This window comes from Oryx dammah, unplaced genomic scaffold (genome assembly GCF_014754425.2).
Source record: "Oryx dammah isolate SB20612 unplaced genomic scaffold, SCBI_Odam_1.1 HiC_scaffold_20, whole genome shotgun sequence".
In the NCBI taxonomy this organism is placed as follows: Eukaryota; Metazoa; Chordata; class Mammalia; order Artiodactyla; family Bovidae; genus Oryx; species Oryx dammah.
The window spans coordinates 62,408,004-62,429,451 of NW_024070204.1; the positions used below are offsets into that span (position 1 = coordinate 62,408,004).

The following is a 21,448-nucleotide window of genomic DNA, read 5'->3' on the forward strand; positions in this document are numbered from 1 at the left end:
CTCTTTGTGACCCTGTAGCCTACCAGGCTCCACTGTCCATGGGATTTTCCAAGCAAGAATACTGGAATGGGTTGCTATGCCCTCCTCCAGGGGATCTTCCCAACCCACAGATTGAGCCCATGTCTCAGTATGTCTCCTGCATTGGCAGGCGGGTTCTTTACCACTAGAGCACCTGGGAAACCCATTTGTTCCTGTACTTGGCACCAAGTCCATTCTCTCAAAAGTTTGAGCCAATCACATGAATACTTAAAATTCTCAGTGACTCACAAATACTTATAGAATAGTTTTAACTCTTAGACTACAATTTTAAAATGTGTTATAAACTAAACCCACCATTACATCTTTCTCAGACATAATCCCTCTACTCTAGGAAGAGTTTTCCCTCATTCTAGAACACAGCTTGTCATTTTATACCTCCATGTTGTTAATCATTCCTTTCCTCCTACTTGGAAAGTCCTCCCTTCTTGGCCAGCTAATGAGAGGCAGTATATCCAGTGGTTAAGAGTTCCAGCTTGGATGCCTAATAGGTTTCCATTATCCACTGGCTCAACAACTTCCTGGCCAGGTGACCTTGGGCAACTTTTATTCCTATTCTGTGTGCTTAGCAAGAGCACTCTTATTATAGTTATAGGAAAATCCATTTTACAGTGATAATCTATTGATTTGGGGGGTACTTACTTTTTAGTTAATTGATGTTTTACTATAATATGTGAATCAAAACTGAAAACAAAATTAAAAGTTTTCTTCTCTCTATCGTCCCAATACATTTTCTGTTTTCTGCTAAAGAACATCAAACCCATCAGGAACTGACAACCTTCTACTTACTTTCAAGGCTAATTCCTTTATTACATTCTTACTCTGCACAGAGCTAATCTAATTACTCTCTTCCAGGTCACCTAAGAATAATGACCTAGCTTTCAGATTAGCCAAAGCGGGACACAGGTGAGTCTGCAATGGGAGGGAGGGAGCTTTGTACTGGTGAGGTTACGAGTGTCAGCCTCAGGAACCCAGCAAAAGAAGATCAAATGAAGACAAAGAGAAATGACCTACACCACAGAACTACCAACAAAGCAGGAAAAAGGAACGTGAAGAGTGTGCTTGTTTTACTCCTCCTAAAACATGGAGATATAAAACAGTAAGACTCCACAACAAAGCGGGCTCCAGGCTGGCTCTACCTTCCTCTGTTATCCCTCCTCAGTTCTCCTAGATCTTCTTCTCGTCTAGCACTGAAAGAGTTTTTTGACAATATTAGCCTGATTTAAATGCACAGAAACAAACAAACAAACAAAAGAATTCCCTGGCAGTTCAGTGGTTAGGACTCTGCATTCTCTGCCAAGGCCCCAGATTCTATCCCTAGGCAGGAACTAAGATCCCACAAGCCTACCAGTGTGGCCATAAATGAATAACTGCACAGAAACAAATTTACATCAATCTGTGTCTCTTCAAGTCTCTGAACCTGGAGTCCTATAACCAGAGGACATGTGTCACCCTCAAGAGCCACTTTCCTCATCATCAGTCCCCTCATCTACTCATTCTATCACTCCACCTTTCTCCTCCTAACTCCCCTTCTCACCTCTCTGCCTCTTAACTCTTTCCCTTACTACTCCCATTTCAGTGTCTACAAAGAACTCTCCAACACCTTCAAATATTTTTCTCTGTTTTAGCTCAACTAGTGAGTCTCAAACTTGACTTCACATTAAAAGAAGCTAAAAGAAAAAATACCTGAGCCTACCTCCCTGCAGGATCTAACAGTCTGGGGTCTAGCCCTGGCATGGGCTTGTTTGTTTAATCTTCCTAGATGACTTCAAGATATATCCAATCTTGAGAACCACAGCCTAAACTAAGACTGGATTCTCCCCTAGCAAACAGGCTCCCTTTACCTCTTTCTGGAGACTACACTTTCTCCCACACCTGAATACCACCAGATAAGAAAGGGCAATCAAACTCAGGCTCTTTCAGACCATGGGTCTTCCATTTTCATACAAAAGCAAACAACAACAAAAAATGTCTTTCTTGGAGGTATTTTATTTATACAGCTGTTTCCTCTACCCCTACCACCAACCTTATCTGCCTGAATAACTTTTATATCCTTTAAGATTCAAGTAAAACATCACGTCTTCTGAGAAGCCTGGTCTGGCAGGCTGAGTGATCTAGGGCCAATCCTATGTTCTTGCCATATCCAGTGGATGCCACGACATAGCCTTTAGGTCCCTGTTCATAGTTATCTATCACTTTCCTGTCTGCCTACCTCAATAAACTGAGTTCCTTGAAAGTAAGAAGTATACCTTCTTCATCTCTGTGTCCCTCCATGTAACCTATGCAGTGCTTGGCACATGATTGGCATTCAATAAATACTGGTGAGAGAGCAAGTTGGAAAAAAGAGAAGAGAAGGAAATTTGAAAATGAGGAAGAGTAAAGAAAAATATCTCTTCTATGTCATCTTCTGGCCTTCGAAGGATAAAGCTGACTATACTTAGCATATTTTTGGAGCCATAATATAAAGGCACAGCACAGAAAGTAGGAACCCAAAACAACTCTTCATTTTTAGAAAAAATATACAAATTACAAGAAAGTTAGCCTATATATAGAAAGCACTTTTTGAACATATTTCTAGTTATCATCTAAGGACAGTACGGTTCATCTCCCACATCTATACTATTGATAACCCAGATTTTCCCTGACAATCTCATTCTGTTCACAGTAGCCATGGTGGGAAGAATAAAGCCCCTCAAAGATGCTCATATCCCAAACCCCCAGTTATGTGACTACCACCTCGCACGGCAAAATGTAATTTTCAGATGTGACTAAGATGTGAATTTTGAGATGTGGAGCTTATCTGGGTGGGTCCACTGTAATCACAAGGGTCCTCTTACATGAAAGAGGGAGGCAGGAAGCTCATTGTCAGAATGATGCAGTGTGAGAAAAACTATCTGTTCCTGGCTTTGGAGATAGAGGAGAAGCCAAGGAATGTAGGCAGCCTCTAGAAGCTAGAAAAGGTAAGGAAACAGGTTCTCTCCTAGAGCCTCCAGAAGGAACACAGCCTTGTTGACACCTTGATTTTAGCCCAGCGAAACCCATTTGGATTTCTGACCACCAGAATTCTAAAGTAGTAAATCTGTGTTGTTTTCAGAAGTCACTAAATTTGTGGTGTTTTTTTTGTTTGTTTGTTTTTTTACAGCAGCCACAGGAAACTTAAGTGTTCACTGGGCACACTCCTGTCAGAACATGTTTTCTTTGAATTGATATCACTTTTGCCACAGTTATTGTTGAATAATCACTGTGAGTCTTGATGATGACCTTTAAAAAAAAAAGAAGTGCCTGGAAAAATGTATGAAATAGTTCTTAACTTTGGACTCTGGCTATACTTGAATAGCTCAGAGACTCCAGAACCCTGGCACGCTAGATATCAGCCCTTTGACTCTGTTATGTCCCCTACTGAAGGTCATCAGGCTCCTTTCTAAGGCTAGGACCTTGAGAGTGGGGGCAGGGGAGAAAGGAGAAGGAGAGAGAGGACTTCACAGTGCCCATTCTCAGGTTATCATAGATGCAAAATGATTAGACTTGCTGCACTTCCCAGACTGATAACAGCAGGCATCTCCTAAAGGACATTATGCTAAGAAGTGTCTATCCCTGTTCCAGACTGTCTGGAGGAGGAGGAAGCGGGGAGGGAAAGGAAAACAGCATATCAGTGGTGAATTCATACGTGTTTTAGAATGACTCATTAAATTTAAAAGAAAATTCAGGTTAGCTCTAAAGTATTCAGAAATTTTACAGAATCAGTATTCCTCATTTTCTGAACTTTCTGATCAGTCAATATTTTAGCATATAGCTTATTGTTTTGGCTTTAAAGTCTTTTTTAACTTCTGTGATGCACTCTTCCTTCTTCCCACTCAGCACAGAACCAGCTGAGAGAGTCATAGGGATCAGAAATACAGGAATCAAATGTCAGCTTCATTACTGACAAACTAAAGAACAGCATTAGGTGTAGGGCAACTATAGGCTTCCTACTGCAGCACCTCCATGTTAAGAAGAATGACCTACTCAGTTACTGGCAGCTGGCAAAAGTGATCCAGCCCCATCAGGAGCAGAGCTGCCCAGAGTTAATCCCAGCAAGAGTCCAGAAGGGACCAAAATAGGTGTGCCCATTGTCTCCCAACCTCCCTTCCTAGGGAAGATTGTCCCAGGGAAGATTGTCCCAGGGAGGAGTAAGCAGGGGAGAGAGAGGGCCAGGAGTGTTACACTAGTAAAAGGTCTTCAACATGGGTGCATGAGGAATAGGGGATGAATGTTTTTCACCTGACAGCTGTGTCTAAACAACAGCAAGTAAAGCTATGCTGTAATTAAGCTAAGTAATTGTATCTTGAGTAATCTCAATGCAGTATTAGCAAGATCTGACTAAAGACCCATCACCCCAAAGCATACCTGGAAGCAACAGCCTCCATCCTCAGTGATGAAGAACAGTCTGAGGTGTGTTACTAGCAATAAGGCATAGACATTTACAAACGATTCCTCTCGGCTTCAAAAATTAGAGCTTGTTCAAAGGTGTCTCTAGAATAACATTACTCTTTCTTACCTTCTTTCAGATTTACTGTCTTGAGTGGGAGAAAAAGGAAAGGGCTTATAGATAGCATTCCAGAAACTACACATAACCCAGCCTCCCTTATCTGTGAAGTAGCTCACAGTGAAAGACATTTCTTGGCAGCATTAATAGTTATGGCAACCATGAGTTACTGAAATGCTTGTGAGTTGGGATTTTTATAGTTACTTCTATTTCTTTTTTATTTTATCCAGGGATGAATTTGATTAAGAAAACAAACGGGGATTTTTTTTTTTAAGCGTGAGTATCAACATAACACATGGTCAGGAATGACCCTACAAATACTTTTGGTTAACAATGACATAAGAACTACAATAACTTGTAAAAAGCAGACCATGTAATAAAATTTGTGAAATTTTCAAGGACTACATTAATACCATTATAAAAAATTAATGAACACAGTTCACATATCTGAATTTAAACAATAAAATAGGAGGGTTTTGTTTTATTCTCTAGTATTATTGAGTTACTCCTAAGGAGTTGTGGTCCAAAAAATAAATTAGAATTCATTTTTTAAATAAGTCACAATTTTTAAAAGCAGATTAGTTTACATATTTATTTTTATTATAACATCATTATGAGATTTTTAATAGTTTATTCATTTGCTTATAAAATGAATTTATATATACTTCTATAAACAGAGTCCACCTATTAAAAGGTTTATGGCATTTTTTTCTTTTACTTTCCTACAACCAACCTCTCAAGTTGATGAGGTGTGCCAACTCTGAAAATATTATATATTATGCTCACAAATTGCTAAAAAATCAAGTATGAAAAATGAGTACTCTTCTGCTATAAAGTCCTCCTTAATCCTTCTGCAACACTATCTTCTTAGGAGAGTTTCAAGTTGGCCAGAAACAAGATTTCCCCTTAACAACAAACCAGTGTTGTTGCTAGGGGATTATGACATAGGAAGAGTGACCTCCAATCAGAGAGGAGCTCCAGAAGTCTGACTGTGACATGCCAGTATAAATATGAGCACGCCCACCACCTGTAGGCCCTTCTCCTCTCCACTCGTAACTGATAAGAACAACATCTGCAATGGCCAGAAACATCACCAAGAAGAACAAGCACCGCAGAGGACACCAAAAAGCAATCTACAAAAAGAAACCATGTTCCAGCACTGAATCTGGCCATAGGAATTACTCACGCTACATAAACAGGGTCCTGAAAGAAGTGGTTCCCCAGAAGAGCATATCATCTCGCACCAAGGACATCTTAAACACCATGATCAATGACACGTTTGAGCGCATTTCCAGGGAAGCCTGCGACCTAATGTGTTACAGAAAACGCTGTACCCTCACCCCTGAAGACATCCAGAAGGCAGTGTATTTACTGCTGCCTGAGAAACTGGCTAAGTATGCAGTGGCTTTCGGAAATGAAGCTGTCCAACGATATGTCTGCTCCCAAACTCCATGTTTCAGCTTCATTAAATCTTAGGGAAAGTAACTCTTTCTTACTTCCCAAATGATCACTTCAATATTGAATTCATTCTTCTTTTTTATAACACAGTCATATTTCCTGGTATTTTCCCTATTTGTCTTATGTGTAGAGAAGAATTACTCTCTTGCTATTTTATGGTCTAATGATTTGCCTACTATTTAGGTTTTCCAAAACCTGCTGCTCATGTGACTCCCTCCCAGAACTCACGTTTTTCCTATGAATGTGTAAATCTTATTATATAAATTCAATGCTAATTGTATTGTTAAGGTATTGTTAACTATGTAAATGATTATTTAATCCAGTTATTTTGACCCCCAGGTCACACTGACTTTGAATTTATGAACACTAACATTTTAATCAGAAGCATAGTAACATTGATAAATTTTAATCAAAAAGGTATTTTCTAGAGCAAACTACATTCCACCACTTAGTTCTTTAATGGAGTCCCTTTAGAACATGTTAACTATTTCCTTCAATAAGCTCAGCTCTTAACCATGCAATTTTCATCTTTGCGTGTGCCTCTTTTTAATGAGGTAGTGTACGTCTGGTAACCTTTTATTCCAATCTATCCCTTTATTCCAATCATTCCCCTTTGGGAACCATGAGTCAATTTTATATGTCTATTTTGTATATAAGTTCATTTGTCTTATTTTTCAGATTCCACATATAGGTGATATCATATAATATTTATCTTTCTCTGCTGGACTTTCTTCACTTAGTGTGATAATCTCTAGGTCCATCTCTGTTGCTGCTTATGGCATTATTTCTCACTTTTTATGGCTGAGTAGTATCCCATTATATACATATACCATATCTTTTTTATCCAGTCATCTGTTGATGGACACTTGGGTTGCTTCCCATGCCTTAGCTTTTGTGAACAGTGTTGCTATGAACATTGGGGTACAAGTAAATTTTCAAATTAGAGCTTTTTTTTCCCAGATATATGTCCTGGATTGGGATTCCTGAATCATATGATAACTCTATTTTTAGTTTTTTAAGGCGCCTCCATACTGCTTTTCATAGTGGATGAAGCAATTTTTGATCTACCTTTATATTTAATTCACTGGAATTTATTATTCTATATTTATAGCATAATAAGGCTACCACACAGGAACCTACCACTCAATTTATAAACTTTGAACTTTATAGATGTCACTAGAGATATTTCCCAGTCCTATCTCCCTGTCTACTATACTGAATTTTGTTTCCCATTGCCTTGCTTTTCTTTGTACTTTTGCTACCTATGTATATATCTCTACAGAATATGTTTAATTTTCCTAATTTATAATTTAGGGGCCATACTACCTAGGTCATTTTGTGCCTGACTTTCTCTTTTAAAATTGTTTCTAAGATTTAAATAGTTCTAATTCATTCTTTTCACCCCTGTACTCTATAGTATTCCATAATGTGAATATACAAGTTTATGTATGCTTACTCTGTTTATGGAGATTTGGGTTATTTTCATTTTTTGCTATTATGACCAATGCTCCTATAATGAACTCTAACAACAGCTAAGACTTATGTAGCATTTGCTATGTGCCTTCATCTTACATAAATTATTTAATAGGGATGACAACCTTGTGAGGATTAAGTAATTTTTCCTTCCTACAGATGAGAAAAATGGGGCACAGAGAAATAAGTAGCTGACTGAGGTCACATACCTATTTAGTGGCAGAGCTGGGATCTGACCAGGTTAACAGTTGCTGTTCAGTCACTAAGTCATGTCCGACTCTTTGTTACTCCATGGACTGCAGCACACCAGGCTTCCCTGTCCACTATCTCCCATAGTTTACTCAAACTCATTACAAAACATGGTCCAGACTCTGACAAAACATGGTTCACTGGAGAATGGAATGGCAAACCACTTCAGTATTCTTGCCATGAGAACCCTGTGAACAGGTTAACAGAGTCCACTGTGAACACATGATGCCCGCTGTGAACATTCTTGTACATACATCTTCTCGTACAAATGTACAAGAATTTTTCTAGTTAAAAAACCTAACAGTGGAAATGCTGGGTAATTGATATGCCCGTATTCAACTTTCTAGATATTAACAGACTCTCTTCCAAAGTGTTTTACCAATTTACATTTGCAAGAGATGAGAGTAATTTAGATTCTTCTGGTTACAAGTAACATCACTTAAGTTTCCTCAAGAAAAGGGGTTTTCCTGTATATACTGAGATTGGAACTGAGGCTATTCTGTCTCTCATTTTCATATGCATGCATTTATATAATCAGACTCAAAACCATCCAATTTGAGTTAGGCCCAGATAGAAGTTGTTTGCCATCTGAAAGATCCACTTAATCATTATTCGATGCCCACACCTGCCATTCTGCTGGGGGTTGGCATCAGAAGGGCTTCCAAGTTCTATCTGGGGTCAATAAATTATAGCCCTTGGGCCAAATCTGCAAGCATCCCTCTTTTGTTTGACCCCCCTACAAGTTAAGAAAGATTATTACATTTTTATAGGGATATTTAAAAGGAATAAAAGAATATTCAACAGGCATAATGTGACCCACAAAGCCTAAAATATTTGCTATGGCTCTTTACAGAAAGAGTATCTGGTCTACACAATGCTGTTCTTTCTTTCTGCTGCAGGGTCTGCGATACAGCAGGTTTTCTAAGGCTTTGCTTGGGACACCTATATCTCTATAAAGTAAAGTTGAAAATGATGAAAAATTTATACTTGGCTTTCAAATCACTGTAGTAGAGAGAATACATAAATGGGGCAATGACCTAATTATTCAGAAAATGTTTTACTATATATTGAGGTGTTAAAGTGGGCCTTACTTTAAGGGAACTAGGGGGTTCCTTGTGTATTGTTCTCTCTTTGTATATGTTTTGAGACATTTTAATAGAATCTCAAAATAAGATTAAGATTTTTGGAAAAAACTCTGGAGTCAGTTTCAAGTCTGATTACATAAATGCATGTGGGTATAAAAAACACATTTAAAAAAATTTTTAGTGTGGTAAAAATATATATAACATAAAACATCATTTTACTCAGTTTTAGGTGTACAGTCACATTAAGTATATTCACATAGTTATGGGACCATCACCACCATCCATCTTTAGAACTTTTTCATCTTCTCAAACTAAAACTCCATAAACATTAAATAATAATTTCACATGTGCCCCTTCTCCAACCTCTGGCAATACCATTCTGCCTTCTGTTTCCATGAATTTTGCTCCTCTGGGTACTTCATATAAGAGGAATCCAGCAACATTTTTCTTTTTGTAACAGAAGTATTTCGCTTAGCATAATGTTTTCAAGGCAAAGGAGAAAAGGAAAGATATAAGCATCTGAATGCAGAGTTCCAGAGAATAGCAAGAAGAGATAAGAAAGCATTCTTCAGCAATCAATGCAAAGAAATAGAGGAAAACAACAGAATGGGAAAGACTAGAGATCTCTTCAAGAAAATTAGAGATACCAAGGGAACATTTCATGCAAAGATGGGCTCAATAAAGGACAGAAATGGTATGGACCTAACAGAAGCAGAAGATGTTAAGAAGAGGTGGCAAGAATACACAGAAGAACTGTACAAAAAAGATCTTCACGACCCAGATAATCATGATGATGTGATCACTAATCTAGAGCCAGACATCTTGGAATGTGAAGTCAAATGGGCCTTAGAAAGCATCACTACGAACAAAGCTAGTGGAGGTGATGGAATTCCAGTTGAGCTGTTTCAAATCCTGAAAGATGATGCTGTGAAAGTGCTGCACTCAATATGCCAGCAAATTTGGACAACTCAGCAGTGGCCACAGGACTGGAAAAGGTCAGTTTTCATTCCAGTTCCAAAGAAAGGCAATGCCAAAGATTGCTCCAACTACCACACAATTGCACTCATCTCACATGCTAGTAAAGTAATGCTCAAAATTCTCCAAGCCAGGCTTCAGCAATACGGGAACCGTGAACTCCCTGATGTTCAAGCTGGTTTTAGACAAGGCAGAGGAACCAGAGATCAAATTGCCAACATCTGCTAGATCATGGAAAAAGCAAGAGAGTTCCAGAAAAACATCTATTTCTGCTTTATTGACTATGCCAAAGCCTTTGACTCTGTGGATCACAAGAAACTGTGGAAAATTCTGAAAGAGATGGGAATACCAGACCACCTGACCTGCCTCTTGAGAAATCTGTATGCAGGTCAGGAAGCAACAGTTAGAATTGGACATGGAACAACAGACTGGTTCCAAATAGGAAAAGGAGGATGTCAAGGCTGTATATTGTCACTCTGCTTATTTAACTTCTATGCAGAGTACATCATGAGAAATGCTGGACTGGAAGAAACACAAGCTGGAATCAAGATTGCCGGGAGAAATATCAATAACCTCAGATATGCAGATGACACTACCCTTATGGCAGAAAGTGAAGAGGAGCTAAAAAGCCTATTGATGAAAGTGAAAGAGGAGAGCCAAAAAGTTGGCTTGAAGCTCAACATTCAGAAAACTAAGATCATGGCATCCGGTCCCATCACTTCATGGGAAATAGATGGGGAAACAGTGGAAACCATGTCAGATTTTATTTTTGGGGGCTCCAAAATCACTGCAGATGGTGATTGCAGCCATGAAATTAAAAGACGCTTACTCCTTGGAAGAAAAGTTATGACCAACCTAGATAGCATATTCAAAAGCAGAGACATTACTTTGCCGACTAAGGTCCATCTAGTCAAGGCTATGGTTTTTCCAGTGGTCATGTATGGACGTGAGAGTTGGACTGTGAAGAAGGCTGAGCACCGAAGAATTGATGCTTTTGAACTGTGGTGTTGAAGAAGACTCTTGAGAATCCCTTGGACTGCAAGGAGATCCAACCAGTCCATTCGGAAGGAGATCAGCCCTGGGATTTCTCTGGAAGGAATGATGCTAAAGCTGAAACTCCAATACTTTGGCCACTTCATGCGAAGAGTTGACTCATTGGAAAAGACTCTGATGCTGGGAGGGATTGGGGGCAGGAGAAGAAGGGGACAACCAAGGATGAGATGGCTGGATGGCATCACGGACTCAATGGACGTGAGTCTGAGTGAACTCCGGGAGATGGTGATGGACAGGGAAGCCTGGCGTGCTGTGATTCATGGGGTCGCAAAGAGTCAGACACGACTGAGCGACTGAACTGAACTGAACACATGTCAGAATTTCCGTTATTTTTAAGGCTGAATAATATTTGATGGTTCAGCAAAGAAAGAATCTGCCTGAAATGCACGAGATAAGGAGATGTGGGTTCAATCCCTGGGTCAGGAAGATCCCCTGGAGAAGGAAATTGTAGCAACCTACTCCAGTATTCTTGCCTAAAAAAAAAAAAAAAAAATCCCATGGACAGAGTAGCCTGGTGGGCTACAGTCCAAAGGGTCGCAAAGAGTCAGACACGACTGAGCAACTGAGCAGTGTTCCATTGAATGTGTATAATACATTTTATTTATCCATTCATCCACTAATGATCACTTGTGGTCCTTCCAACTTTTGACTCTTGAGAATAATGCCACTCTGAACATATACAAATATCCCACATTAGGTGTATACCCAGAAATGAATTGCTAGGTCATGATAATTCCATTTTTAATTGTTTGAGGAGCCACCATACCATTTTCCACACAGCTGTTTCATTTTACATTGCCACCAGCATTGCATAAGGGTTCCAGTTTCTCCACATACTCATCAACCTTTATTGTTTGATTTTTACATATAATAGCTCTCCTAATGGATATGAAGTGTTTTTATTTTCACTTCCTTAATGATTTGTGATAGTGAGGATCTTTTCATGTGCTTATTAGCCATTTGTATGTTTTATTTAGAGAAATGTCTATTCAGGTCCTTTGCCCATTTTTAAATTGTTGATGTTAAGTTGTAGAAATTCTTTATATATTCTGAATACTAATCCTCTCTCAGATAGTTCTCCTATTCCATGGATTGCCTCTTCACTTTGTTGATAGTGTCCTTTGATACACAAAATTTATTAATCTTGATAACATTCAATTTGCCTATTTTTCCTTTTGTTATCCAGGCCTTTGGTGTAATATACCACTTTATATTTTGTATTGCTCCTTTATGAGAAAGTTACATACAATACTACAAATATATTTTTTAACTTGGAATCAATTCATAAAGTCAAGATACTTCTAAAATTAGTTTCTATTTTTAATTTTTTAATGTGTCATACTAGCTAACATATTAACAGTCAAAATTATTTCAATGCATAATTTTGACATTAACAGGGCCAATTTATCAACTTTTTAAAGTCTTGAATCCCAATAACCTGAGACAGTTTAATGAAAGACAAAATGTAGCACTCAGCACTAGTCCTCTACTATGCATTTACCTCCATCTTCTCAGAAATAGAACCCTCAGTTTTAGCTAAATTCATTGTCACCCAGGATAAAGAGTACATTTCCAAATCTTCCTTTGCCTAGGTGTCTAAGTGACCAAATTGTGCTGAATTGTAAGGAACATGCAACTTCCAGGAAGTATCCTTAAAAAACAAGAGTGCTCTTTTCCCTTCTCCTCTTTCCTGCTGGCTGACTTGGGGAAGCAAAGACTAGAGCTGAAGCAGCCATCTTAAACGAGGAGTAGAAACCTATATATTAAAGATGGTAGAGCAGAAAAATAAAAAAGCTTTGGTCTCTGATGACTGAACTGCCATCCAGCCTGGGACTGCCTATATTTACACGAGAGAGGAATTTCTAGCTTGTTTAAGCCACTGTTATTTTGGGTTTCTATCATTCATAGTCAAATTTTGTTCTAATATAAACATCCAGAAGATTATTGACTGCTAAACAATGCAGTTAGTTTCAAAACAATTGTATACTTTTTAAACATAAACATATTAATCTAGAGATGGAGGATGGCAAATGTCTTGTTTATTTACCAGAGGACGTTGCTGCTAAAATGAAATTTCATGCTATTTAACAATTTGTTGTCAGAGATATGTAATGCAGATGGCAAAATTCTATTGTTATTAGTCTATTGGACACATGAAGTGATTTTAAAACATTACTTAAAATACAAAAATATGTGAGAGTCAAAGATGATGGGAAAGACAACTTCTGACTAACTCAACAACATGATCAATATGTGGATTCCACGGTAATTTGAAGATAGTGGCATACAACATAATAAAAGATGTCTCATACCAACAAGAAAGAATAGGGCTGATTTTGTAATACAAATCACCCAAGCAATAAAATTCCAGTAAACTTAGATTATCCTTCTCTGAGTTTAGAAGTCTTATTTTAGAAATGAAAAATGTAATATCATATAAGTGTATGCTGTCACTATGACTTTTTAAAGTCCTGATGTGTACACTGCTAGCTTGTTCCTGTGTGAATTAAACGTGTCAAAGTACTAGGAAATAGGAAAGTACCATAGAGTATAATACCTTACATATGGTACTTATAGTTTACTATGGATTCACAGAAATGTATTCTTTATGATAGATGCCGAGAAAACAAAGTCCATCCCTTTAAAAGCATAGAAATTTTTGAAACAACAAACTGGAAATAAATTATTGTGAACAGCTGACATACAGAGAGTCTAGGCTCTGAGCTAGACATTATTCTAAGTACTCCATATATATCAACTCAATATAAAGCCCAAGACAACCACTTGAGAAAAGTACTAATATCATTTACCATCAGGGGAACTGTGGCATAAAAAAAGGCTAAGAAACATGCCAGAGGTCGCACAACCAGTAATAAAAGAACTGTGGTTAAACCCACGTACTCCAGCTCCAGAGCCCATCACTTAAAGTACAATGCTTGCTTTACCTCTCATGAAGAGAGACATGTTAGAAGATACTGTGGAACATGGAAGATGCATCTAACCCAGAATAAAAAAGTGTCTAACAGGAAATGACACCTGATCTAGATCTTGAAAATGAGTAGGATATGCACATAGGTAGAAGGAATAGTATTTGCAAAAGTTTAGGACATTAATGGTATCAATTTAAGATAATTGCAAATTACATAGCTGAAAACAAGCACAGAAGAAAGGATGGGGAAATAAGGTTGGCTGCTGCTGCTAAGTCGCTTCAGTCGTGTCCGACTCTGTGCGACCCCATACACAGCAGCCCACCAGGCTCCTCCGTCCATGGGATTTTCCAGGCAAGAGTACTGGAGTGGGGTGCTGTTGCCTTCTCCCAGTAAGGCTGGAGAGGTAGGCAAAAATCTGTGGGCTGACCTACAACTTGAATTTGATCCAGTACCCTTGGGGAGATTCATGGAAGGACATTAGGTAGGAGAAATATGTGATTTCATTCATTGTTAGAAAGATTATTCCAGGAGCAGAAGTGAGGAGGGTGAATTAAAACAGAAAGAGTGATCCATGCAAGTCTTAATGAGGGCCTGAACCAAGCCATTGGCAGTAGAAATAAAGGAGGAAGTGATAGATGTGGAAGAGGCTTAGGAGCCAGAATCCCCAAGAGACATGTGCAATGTGTGCCGTAACAGAGAAATAGCCAACAAGGATTCCCAGGGCTCTGGCTCAGGAGGCTTGATGGATGGAGCCAAGCCATGTGGCTCAGCTTATTGAGCACTTCCACGTAAAATATCTAGACAGTATGCAAGAGACCATTGTAAATGATGCCATGTGTGGGGTATCATAAGAGTGCTTAACATGCCAAGGATCTGGCAAAAATCAACCAGCCTTAGGGCAGATGATTAGCACTTGTTTAATGCTTAAACAAAAGAGGACAGCTTGAATTTTTAATGCTCAAAATCAGTTTTTATCACAACCCTGTGCTAGGCCACACATCATGTGTTGACAGATTTTGTTAGCTCTGACAGCTGATTGTTTTGAAAGACATTTGGCAGGATGAGGAGAAACCAGCAGACTGTAAATATATGGGAGAAAGTAGCAGCCTGTAAATATAAGTTAAGGTGAAAGGTAAGTCAGTTACATTCAAGATGCTGCTAAGTCACTTCAGCCGTGTCCTACTCTGTGCGACCCCATAGACGGCAGCCCAACAGGCTCCCCCGTCCCTGGGATTCTCCAGGCAAGAACACTGGAGTGGGTTGCCATTTCCTTCTCCAATGCATGAAAGTCCCCCAAACCAAAAATGCTGGTCTTTTTTTCTGTTCTTGGTGGAGAGTTACCCAGAGACAAAAGGGGCCTCTTTTCCTGAAAAACTTCATGCTGGCCCAGGCACAGGCAGTGCAGCTTCACTCAGGGCCCTGGAAAGGCGCTGGGACCTGAAAGTTGAGGAAAGGGTTGTTTTCCCTCCTCTGCCCTGGGATTAGAATTCCAAAGTAGAGACGGAGATAGGGATTCCTGTCTAAAGATGTAGGGAAAAGGAAGCACAAAGCAATGTCCTGGGATGTTCCTGGTGGGTTGACCTGTGGGCACATGGATGCCAGGCCCCTCTGAGATAAGCACAAAAATTTCTGTGGGGAACTTTGCCAGGAGGGTGAGTTACAGGAACTTTGAGTTACTAAGATTTCAGCTGAAAAGAACACAAAGTTTTACCCTACCTTCAAGTGGTCCTCACTTCCTCTTGTGGATTCTCCAGCAAAGGAGATAGAAAAGTCACTTAAAATCAAATTAACCTCTACAGAGAGTTGCATGCAGATCCCCAGCCAAGTCAGACTTTTAGAACAGTATTACTAAACAAACTATCCCTTCTTTTGGCTTCCCTGGTGCCTCAGACGGTAAAGAGTCTGCCTGCGATGCGGGAAACCCAGGTTCAGTTCCTGGGTCAGGAAGATCCCCTGGAGAAGGAAATAGCAACCACTCCAGTATTCTTGTGTGGGAAGTCCCTAGGCAGAGGAGCCTAGCAGGCTACAGTCCATGGGGTCGCAAAGAGTCAGGACACGACTGAGCAACTTTCACTTTCATCCCTTATTTTAGTCTGCTACATTTGCATTTGGATTACTCCACAGTTAAAAAAAAAAAAAAAAAAGAACTTTGAAAAAGAAATAAAAGGAATCCAAATTGGAAAAGAAGAAGTAAAACTCTCACTGTTTGCAGATGACATGATCCTCTACATAGAAAACACTAAAGACTCTACCAGAAAATTACTAGAGCTAATTAATGAATATAGTAAAGTTGCAGGATATAAAATCAACACACAGAAATCCCTTGCATTCGTATACACTAATAATGAGAAAGTAGAAGAAGAAATTAAGGAAACAATTCCATTCACCATTGCAACAAAAAGAATAAAATACTTAGGAATATATCTACCTAAAGAAACTAAAGACCTATATACAGAAAACTTTAAAACACTGATGAAAGAAATCAAAGAGGACACTAATAGATGGAGAAATATACCATGCTCATGGATCGGAAGAATCAATATAGTGAAAATGAGTATATTACCCAAAGCAATCTACAAATTCAATGCAATCCCTATCAAGATACCGGCGATATTTTTCACAGAACTAGAACAAATAATTTCAAGATTTGTATGGAAATACAAAAAACCACGAATAGCCAAAGCAATCTTGAGAAAGAAGGATGGAACTGGAGGAATCAATTTGCCTGACTTCAGGCTCTACTACAAAGCCACAGTCATCAAGACAGTATGGTATTGGCACAAAGACAGACATATAGATCAATGGAACAAAATAGAAAGCCCAGAGATAAATCCACATACATATGGACACCTTATCTTTGACAAAGGAGGCAAGAATATACAATGGAGTAAAGACAATCTCTTTAACAAGTGGTGCTGGGAAAACTGGTCAACCACTTGTAAAAGAATGAAGCTAGATCACTTTCTAACACCGCACACAAAGATAAACTCAAAATGGATTAAAGATCTAAATGTAAGACCAGAAACTATAAAACTCCTAGAGGAGAACATAGGCAAAACACTCTCTGACATAAACCACAGCAGGATCCTCTATGATCCACCTCCCAGAATTCTGGAAATAAAAGCAAAAATAAACAAATGGGATCTAATTAAAATTAAAAGCTTCTGCACAACAAAGGAAAACATAAGCAAAGTGAAAAGACAGCCTTCCGAATGGGAGAAAATAATAGCAAATGAAGCAACTGACAAACAACTAATCTCAAAAATATACAAGCAACTCCTGCAGCTCAATTCCAGAAAAATAAACGACCCAATAAAAAAATGGGCCAAAGAACTAAATAGACATTTCTCCAAAGAAGACATACGGATGGCTAACAAACACATGAAAAGATGCTCAACTTCACTCATTATAAGAGAAATGCAAATCAAAACCACAATGAGGTACCACTTCACACCAGTCAGAATGTCTGCGATCCAAAAATCTGCAAGCAATAAATGCTGGAGAGGGTGTGGAGAGAAGGGAACCCTCCTACACTGTTGGTGGGAGTGCAAACTAGTACAGCCACTATGGAGAACAGTGTGGAGATTCCTTAAAAAATTGCAAATAGAAATGCCTTATGACCCAGCAATCCCACTGTTGGGCATACACACAGAGGAAACCAGAATTGAGAGAAACACATGTACCCCAATGTTCATTGCAGCACTGTTTATAATAGCTAGGACATGGAAACAACCTAGATGTCCATCAGTAGATGAATGGATAAGAAAGCTGTGGTACATATACACAATGGAGTATTACTCAGCCATTAAAAAGAATACATTTGAATCAGTTCTGATGAGATGGATGAAACTGGAGCCGATTATACAGAGTGAAGTGAGCCAGAAAGAAAAACACCAATACAGTATACTAACACATATATATGGAATTTAGGAAGATGGCAATGATGACCCTGTATGCAGGACAGCAAAAGAGACACAGATGTGTATAGCGGACTTTTGGACTCAGAGGGAGAGGGAGAGGGTGTGATGATTTGGGAGAATGGCATTGAAACATGTATAATAACATGTAAGAATCGAAAAAAAATAAAAAAATAAAAAAATAAAATTCTAAAAAAAAAAAAAAAAAAAAAAGAACTTTTAAGAACAATAAATAGGGACTTCCCCGGTGGTCCAGTAGCTAAGACTCTGGGCTCCCAACACAGGGCGGGGGGCTGGGTTAGATTCCTGGTCAGGGAACTAGATCCCACATGCTGCAATGAAGATCCCACAACTAAGACCTAGTGCAGCCAAAACACACACACACACACACACACCCCAGTACTGTTTAATTGGCAGTGTGTCTCTAAGATAACTCCCTTATGATTTTCTTATCCTATGATTCAAATCTTTGTGTGGCTCCTCCCACAACATATCAGTGTTGGTCTGTGTAACCAAGAGTATACACTGGAAGCGACAGTGTGTGACTTTCAAGGCTTTGTCAAAACGAAAACAAAACACACTGCCACTTCCTCCTGGTTTTCTCTTGGATTACCCACTCTGGGGAAATCAGCTACCCTGCCTTGGGGATATCAAAGCAGCCTCTGGAAATATTCAAGTGGTGAAGAACTCAGGTCTCCTGCCGACAGTCAGAATTAGCTTACTTGCTGGTCATCTGAGTGAAACACCCTGCAAGTGGCTCTTCCAGCCCAAGTCATGCGTTCTGAAGACAGAGCCCTGGCCAGTATCTTAACTGCAAGCTCATGAGCGACTCCAAGGCAGAGCCCCCAGCCCAGCTGCTCTGATATTCCTCGTCCTCAAAAATGGCAAGACAAATGCAACAAATTAGCATTATTGTTGCATGTTTGGAGAGAATTTGTTAAGCAGCAATTTTTAACCTATATACTTAATTTATATCCACATGAATAAGACAACTTACTGAAGTAATCTTCCCAAAACAAAGAGATTGCTGCCACAATAAGCTTTATATTCCATCTTAGGTCAAAAGAAATCTCTGGCACTAAAGCAAATTTCTGGCACATTTCAAATTCAGTCACAATTTTGACTCCCCTTAGAGATAGTAGTGTTCAGAAATATTAAAATCTAAGTCCAAAGCACTCATTTATGCTATAGTACCATACAGGTAGCTGCTGCTGCTAAGTCACTTCAGCCGCGTCTGACTCTGTGCGACCTCATAGATGGCAGCCCACCAGGCTACGCCATCCCTGGGATTCTCCAGGCTAGCTAGGCTGAAAAGTCTGATAACTTAATTTTTTAAAACAGGAAAAAATTAGTCTAGACAGCATCTACAGATAAATAACATCATTGCATTCAATGATCTGGCTCGAGAGAGAAAGCAAAAAAAAAAAATCTGACAGTAATTTGATTTTAGGAAAGAAAAGCATAATAAACTGCTACTATTATGAAAAAATGATGTATGTTCCAAAGCAAAATATCTGCAGCAACAAGAACACATTCAAAATATCTTATTGAAATGCCAAGGAAAATGCTGGCCTCTAAAATAAAGCGAGGAGCTTGAATACATCTCAGAGGACTATATGCAATGTTATAAGCAAATCAAGATGTTTCAATTATCACACACATTAAAATAATAACCAGAACTAGAGACAACTACCCACATTTTGGAAGACTTCAGAGATGAGACTGTGAGTTGTCCTCATGCATAACTTTGTATGAGTTATGCTTCACATACCTGTCTTTTGGCCTAAACTGTAAGTTCCTAGAAAGCAGGGACTTGAGTACCTAGCTCAATTCACTGCTGATAGTGAGTTAATCTGAATTTTCCAGGGGAAAAAATGAATCTGAATCCAGAGCTTATTGGCAGGTGCAATCCCAGGGCAGCAGAAAGGAAGGAAAAGATAAATGGAAGAAGATAGATAGTCAGAAGATGGAAGAAAATACAAGGTAATGCACTGACCACACTGGCTACTAGTCTATAAGAAATAGTCGCTGTACTGCTGTTCCCTTCTTAGCCATGCAGGACTTGTCTGGACAGATTATCAGGGAAAACCATGACTTGGAACAGTCTCTTGTAGGAAAAAATGGAGAGGGAATTTGTCTGCTAGCTCCATCCTGATTTCTGTTCCTCACTGGTCACAGTTTGTTCTGTGAGTATTTAATACCCCTAATCACCCAGACTGTGGCCTCTTCAGCAACCACTAGGGAAAATCCATCATACTTCATACAAATCTGGAACTGGTAAGAGGGGCCAGAGACTTGAGGCATCAGTCTCAAGTATCGTAAATTCATGACCCTCCTCCACATAGCCCTTTACAACAGTAGCTATGGCAAAGCCATAAAAACCCAAGGTTTAGGGATCAGGAGAGGCTGAAAGAATGCATCCAATATAGCCAGTGTTGGTAGATACCTTAGATACCTGTGCCCAGAACCTTCTTATAGTCTGGATGATAAACAGGAGACTAACAAGTATTCAGTACAGCTACAAAGTCCAGTTTTATCCATCTTTATACATAAATCTAACTTACCTAGTTAGCTCCAGTCCTTTTTCCCTGACACCAGTAAGATATTTTTGTCTTAGAGACGGGGATAAAAGATGAAAGGTTTTTATTTTCAGTGCTCTTATAAGCTGATCTTTTTAGGAACAATCATCAGGTTTTGGTCAAATTGCTCATCTCAAGTCTTCCCAATGACTCAAGCTGGCCTCAAAATCTCTGAAATGAAGCTTTCTCCTGGGTAGCAGACCAGATTAATTCACTTGCTTTCATTTTATGCAAACCTTAAGTACCTGAATTTGAAATATAAGTAAAGGTACATTTTGTGTGTAAAATTTGAAACAGTTCAAATTCACTGATTTTTAAGAAATTGTCAATAGTTATATAATTTTGAAGCTGGTGAACTATGCTTATAGTATTGCCACTTATTGGGACTAGTTTGGATGGTAACAAGCATACCCATGATCATTTTTCAGACTTAAGTCATGAATTATATGAGATCTTTAAGGTATCATATTATATCATATTATGTGGTATCTTTAAGAACAGATGCTCATAAAATGCATCTGCCTCCTATTCTTGCTGCTGCTGCTGCTGCTAAGTCACTTCAGTCGTGTCCGACTCTGTGCGACCCCATAGACGGCAGCCCACCAGGCTCCCCCGTCCCTGGGATTCTCCAGGCAAGAACACTGGAGTGGGTTGCCATTTCCTTCTCCAATGCATGAAAGTGAAAAGTGAAAGTGAAGTCGCTCAGTCATGTCTGACTCTGAGCGACCCCATGGACTGCAGCCTATCAGGCTCCTTCATCCATGGGATTTTCCAGGCAAGAGTACTGGAGTGGGGTGCCATTGCCTTCTCCCCCTATTCTTGCTAGTGTTATAATTTTGCAGGTGAGGAAACTGAGTCATTACATGACTGAATTTTGGGACTCAAGGCCAAGTCTTCAGTCATCAATACCTGTGTCCTTTTCATTATATCATGTTCATGGTTCCATCCATCTCAACTTTGTGTTATCATCAAACTTTACCTTCATGCATAGCATCAACAAAAATATTGACTGAGGCTGCAGTATTCTACCTAATATGTACCTTTAGGCAGACATAAAGCTATTAATAGGTACTCTATTTATAGTATGATTCAACAGCCCAGCTACTTACCTACTTTAAGAGTCAATAAGCCATAGTTCACCATTAATTGCCAAGAAAATAAAAAAGAG

The 21,448-nt window shown here is 39.1% G+C and overlaps 1 protein-coding gene across 1 annotated transcript; it reads left to right on the top strand.

Annotated features, from left to right (window-relative positions):
* Positions 1-5,638: 5,638 nt before the first annotated feature.
* On the top strand, positions 5,639-6,037 carry LOC120879398 (histone H2B subacrosomal variant-like). Its single transcript, XM_040262394.1, has one exon. The coding sequence runs from the start codon at positions 5,639-5,641 to the stop codon at positions 6,035-6,037; it is 399 nt and encodes a 132-aa protein (XP_040118328.1).
* Positions 6,038-21,448: the final 15,411 nt, after the last annotated feature.

Excerpts from the sequence above, each read along its gene's own strand:
- LOC120879398 (XM_040262394.1), top strand. The coding sequence starts at position 5,639 with ATGGCCAGAAACATCACCAAGAAGAACAAGCACCGCAGAGGACACCAA.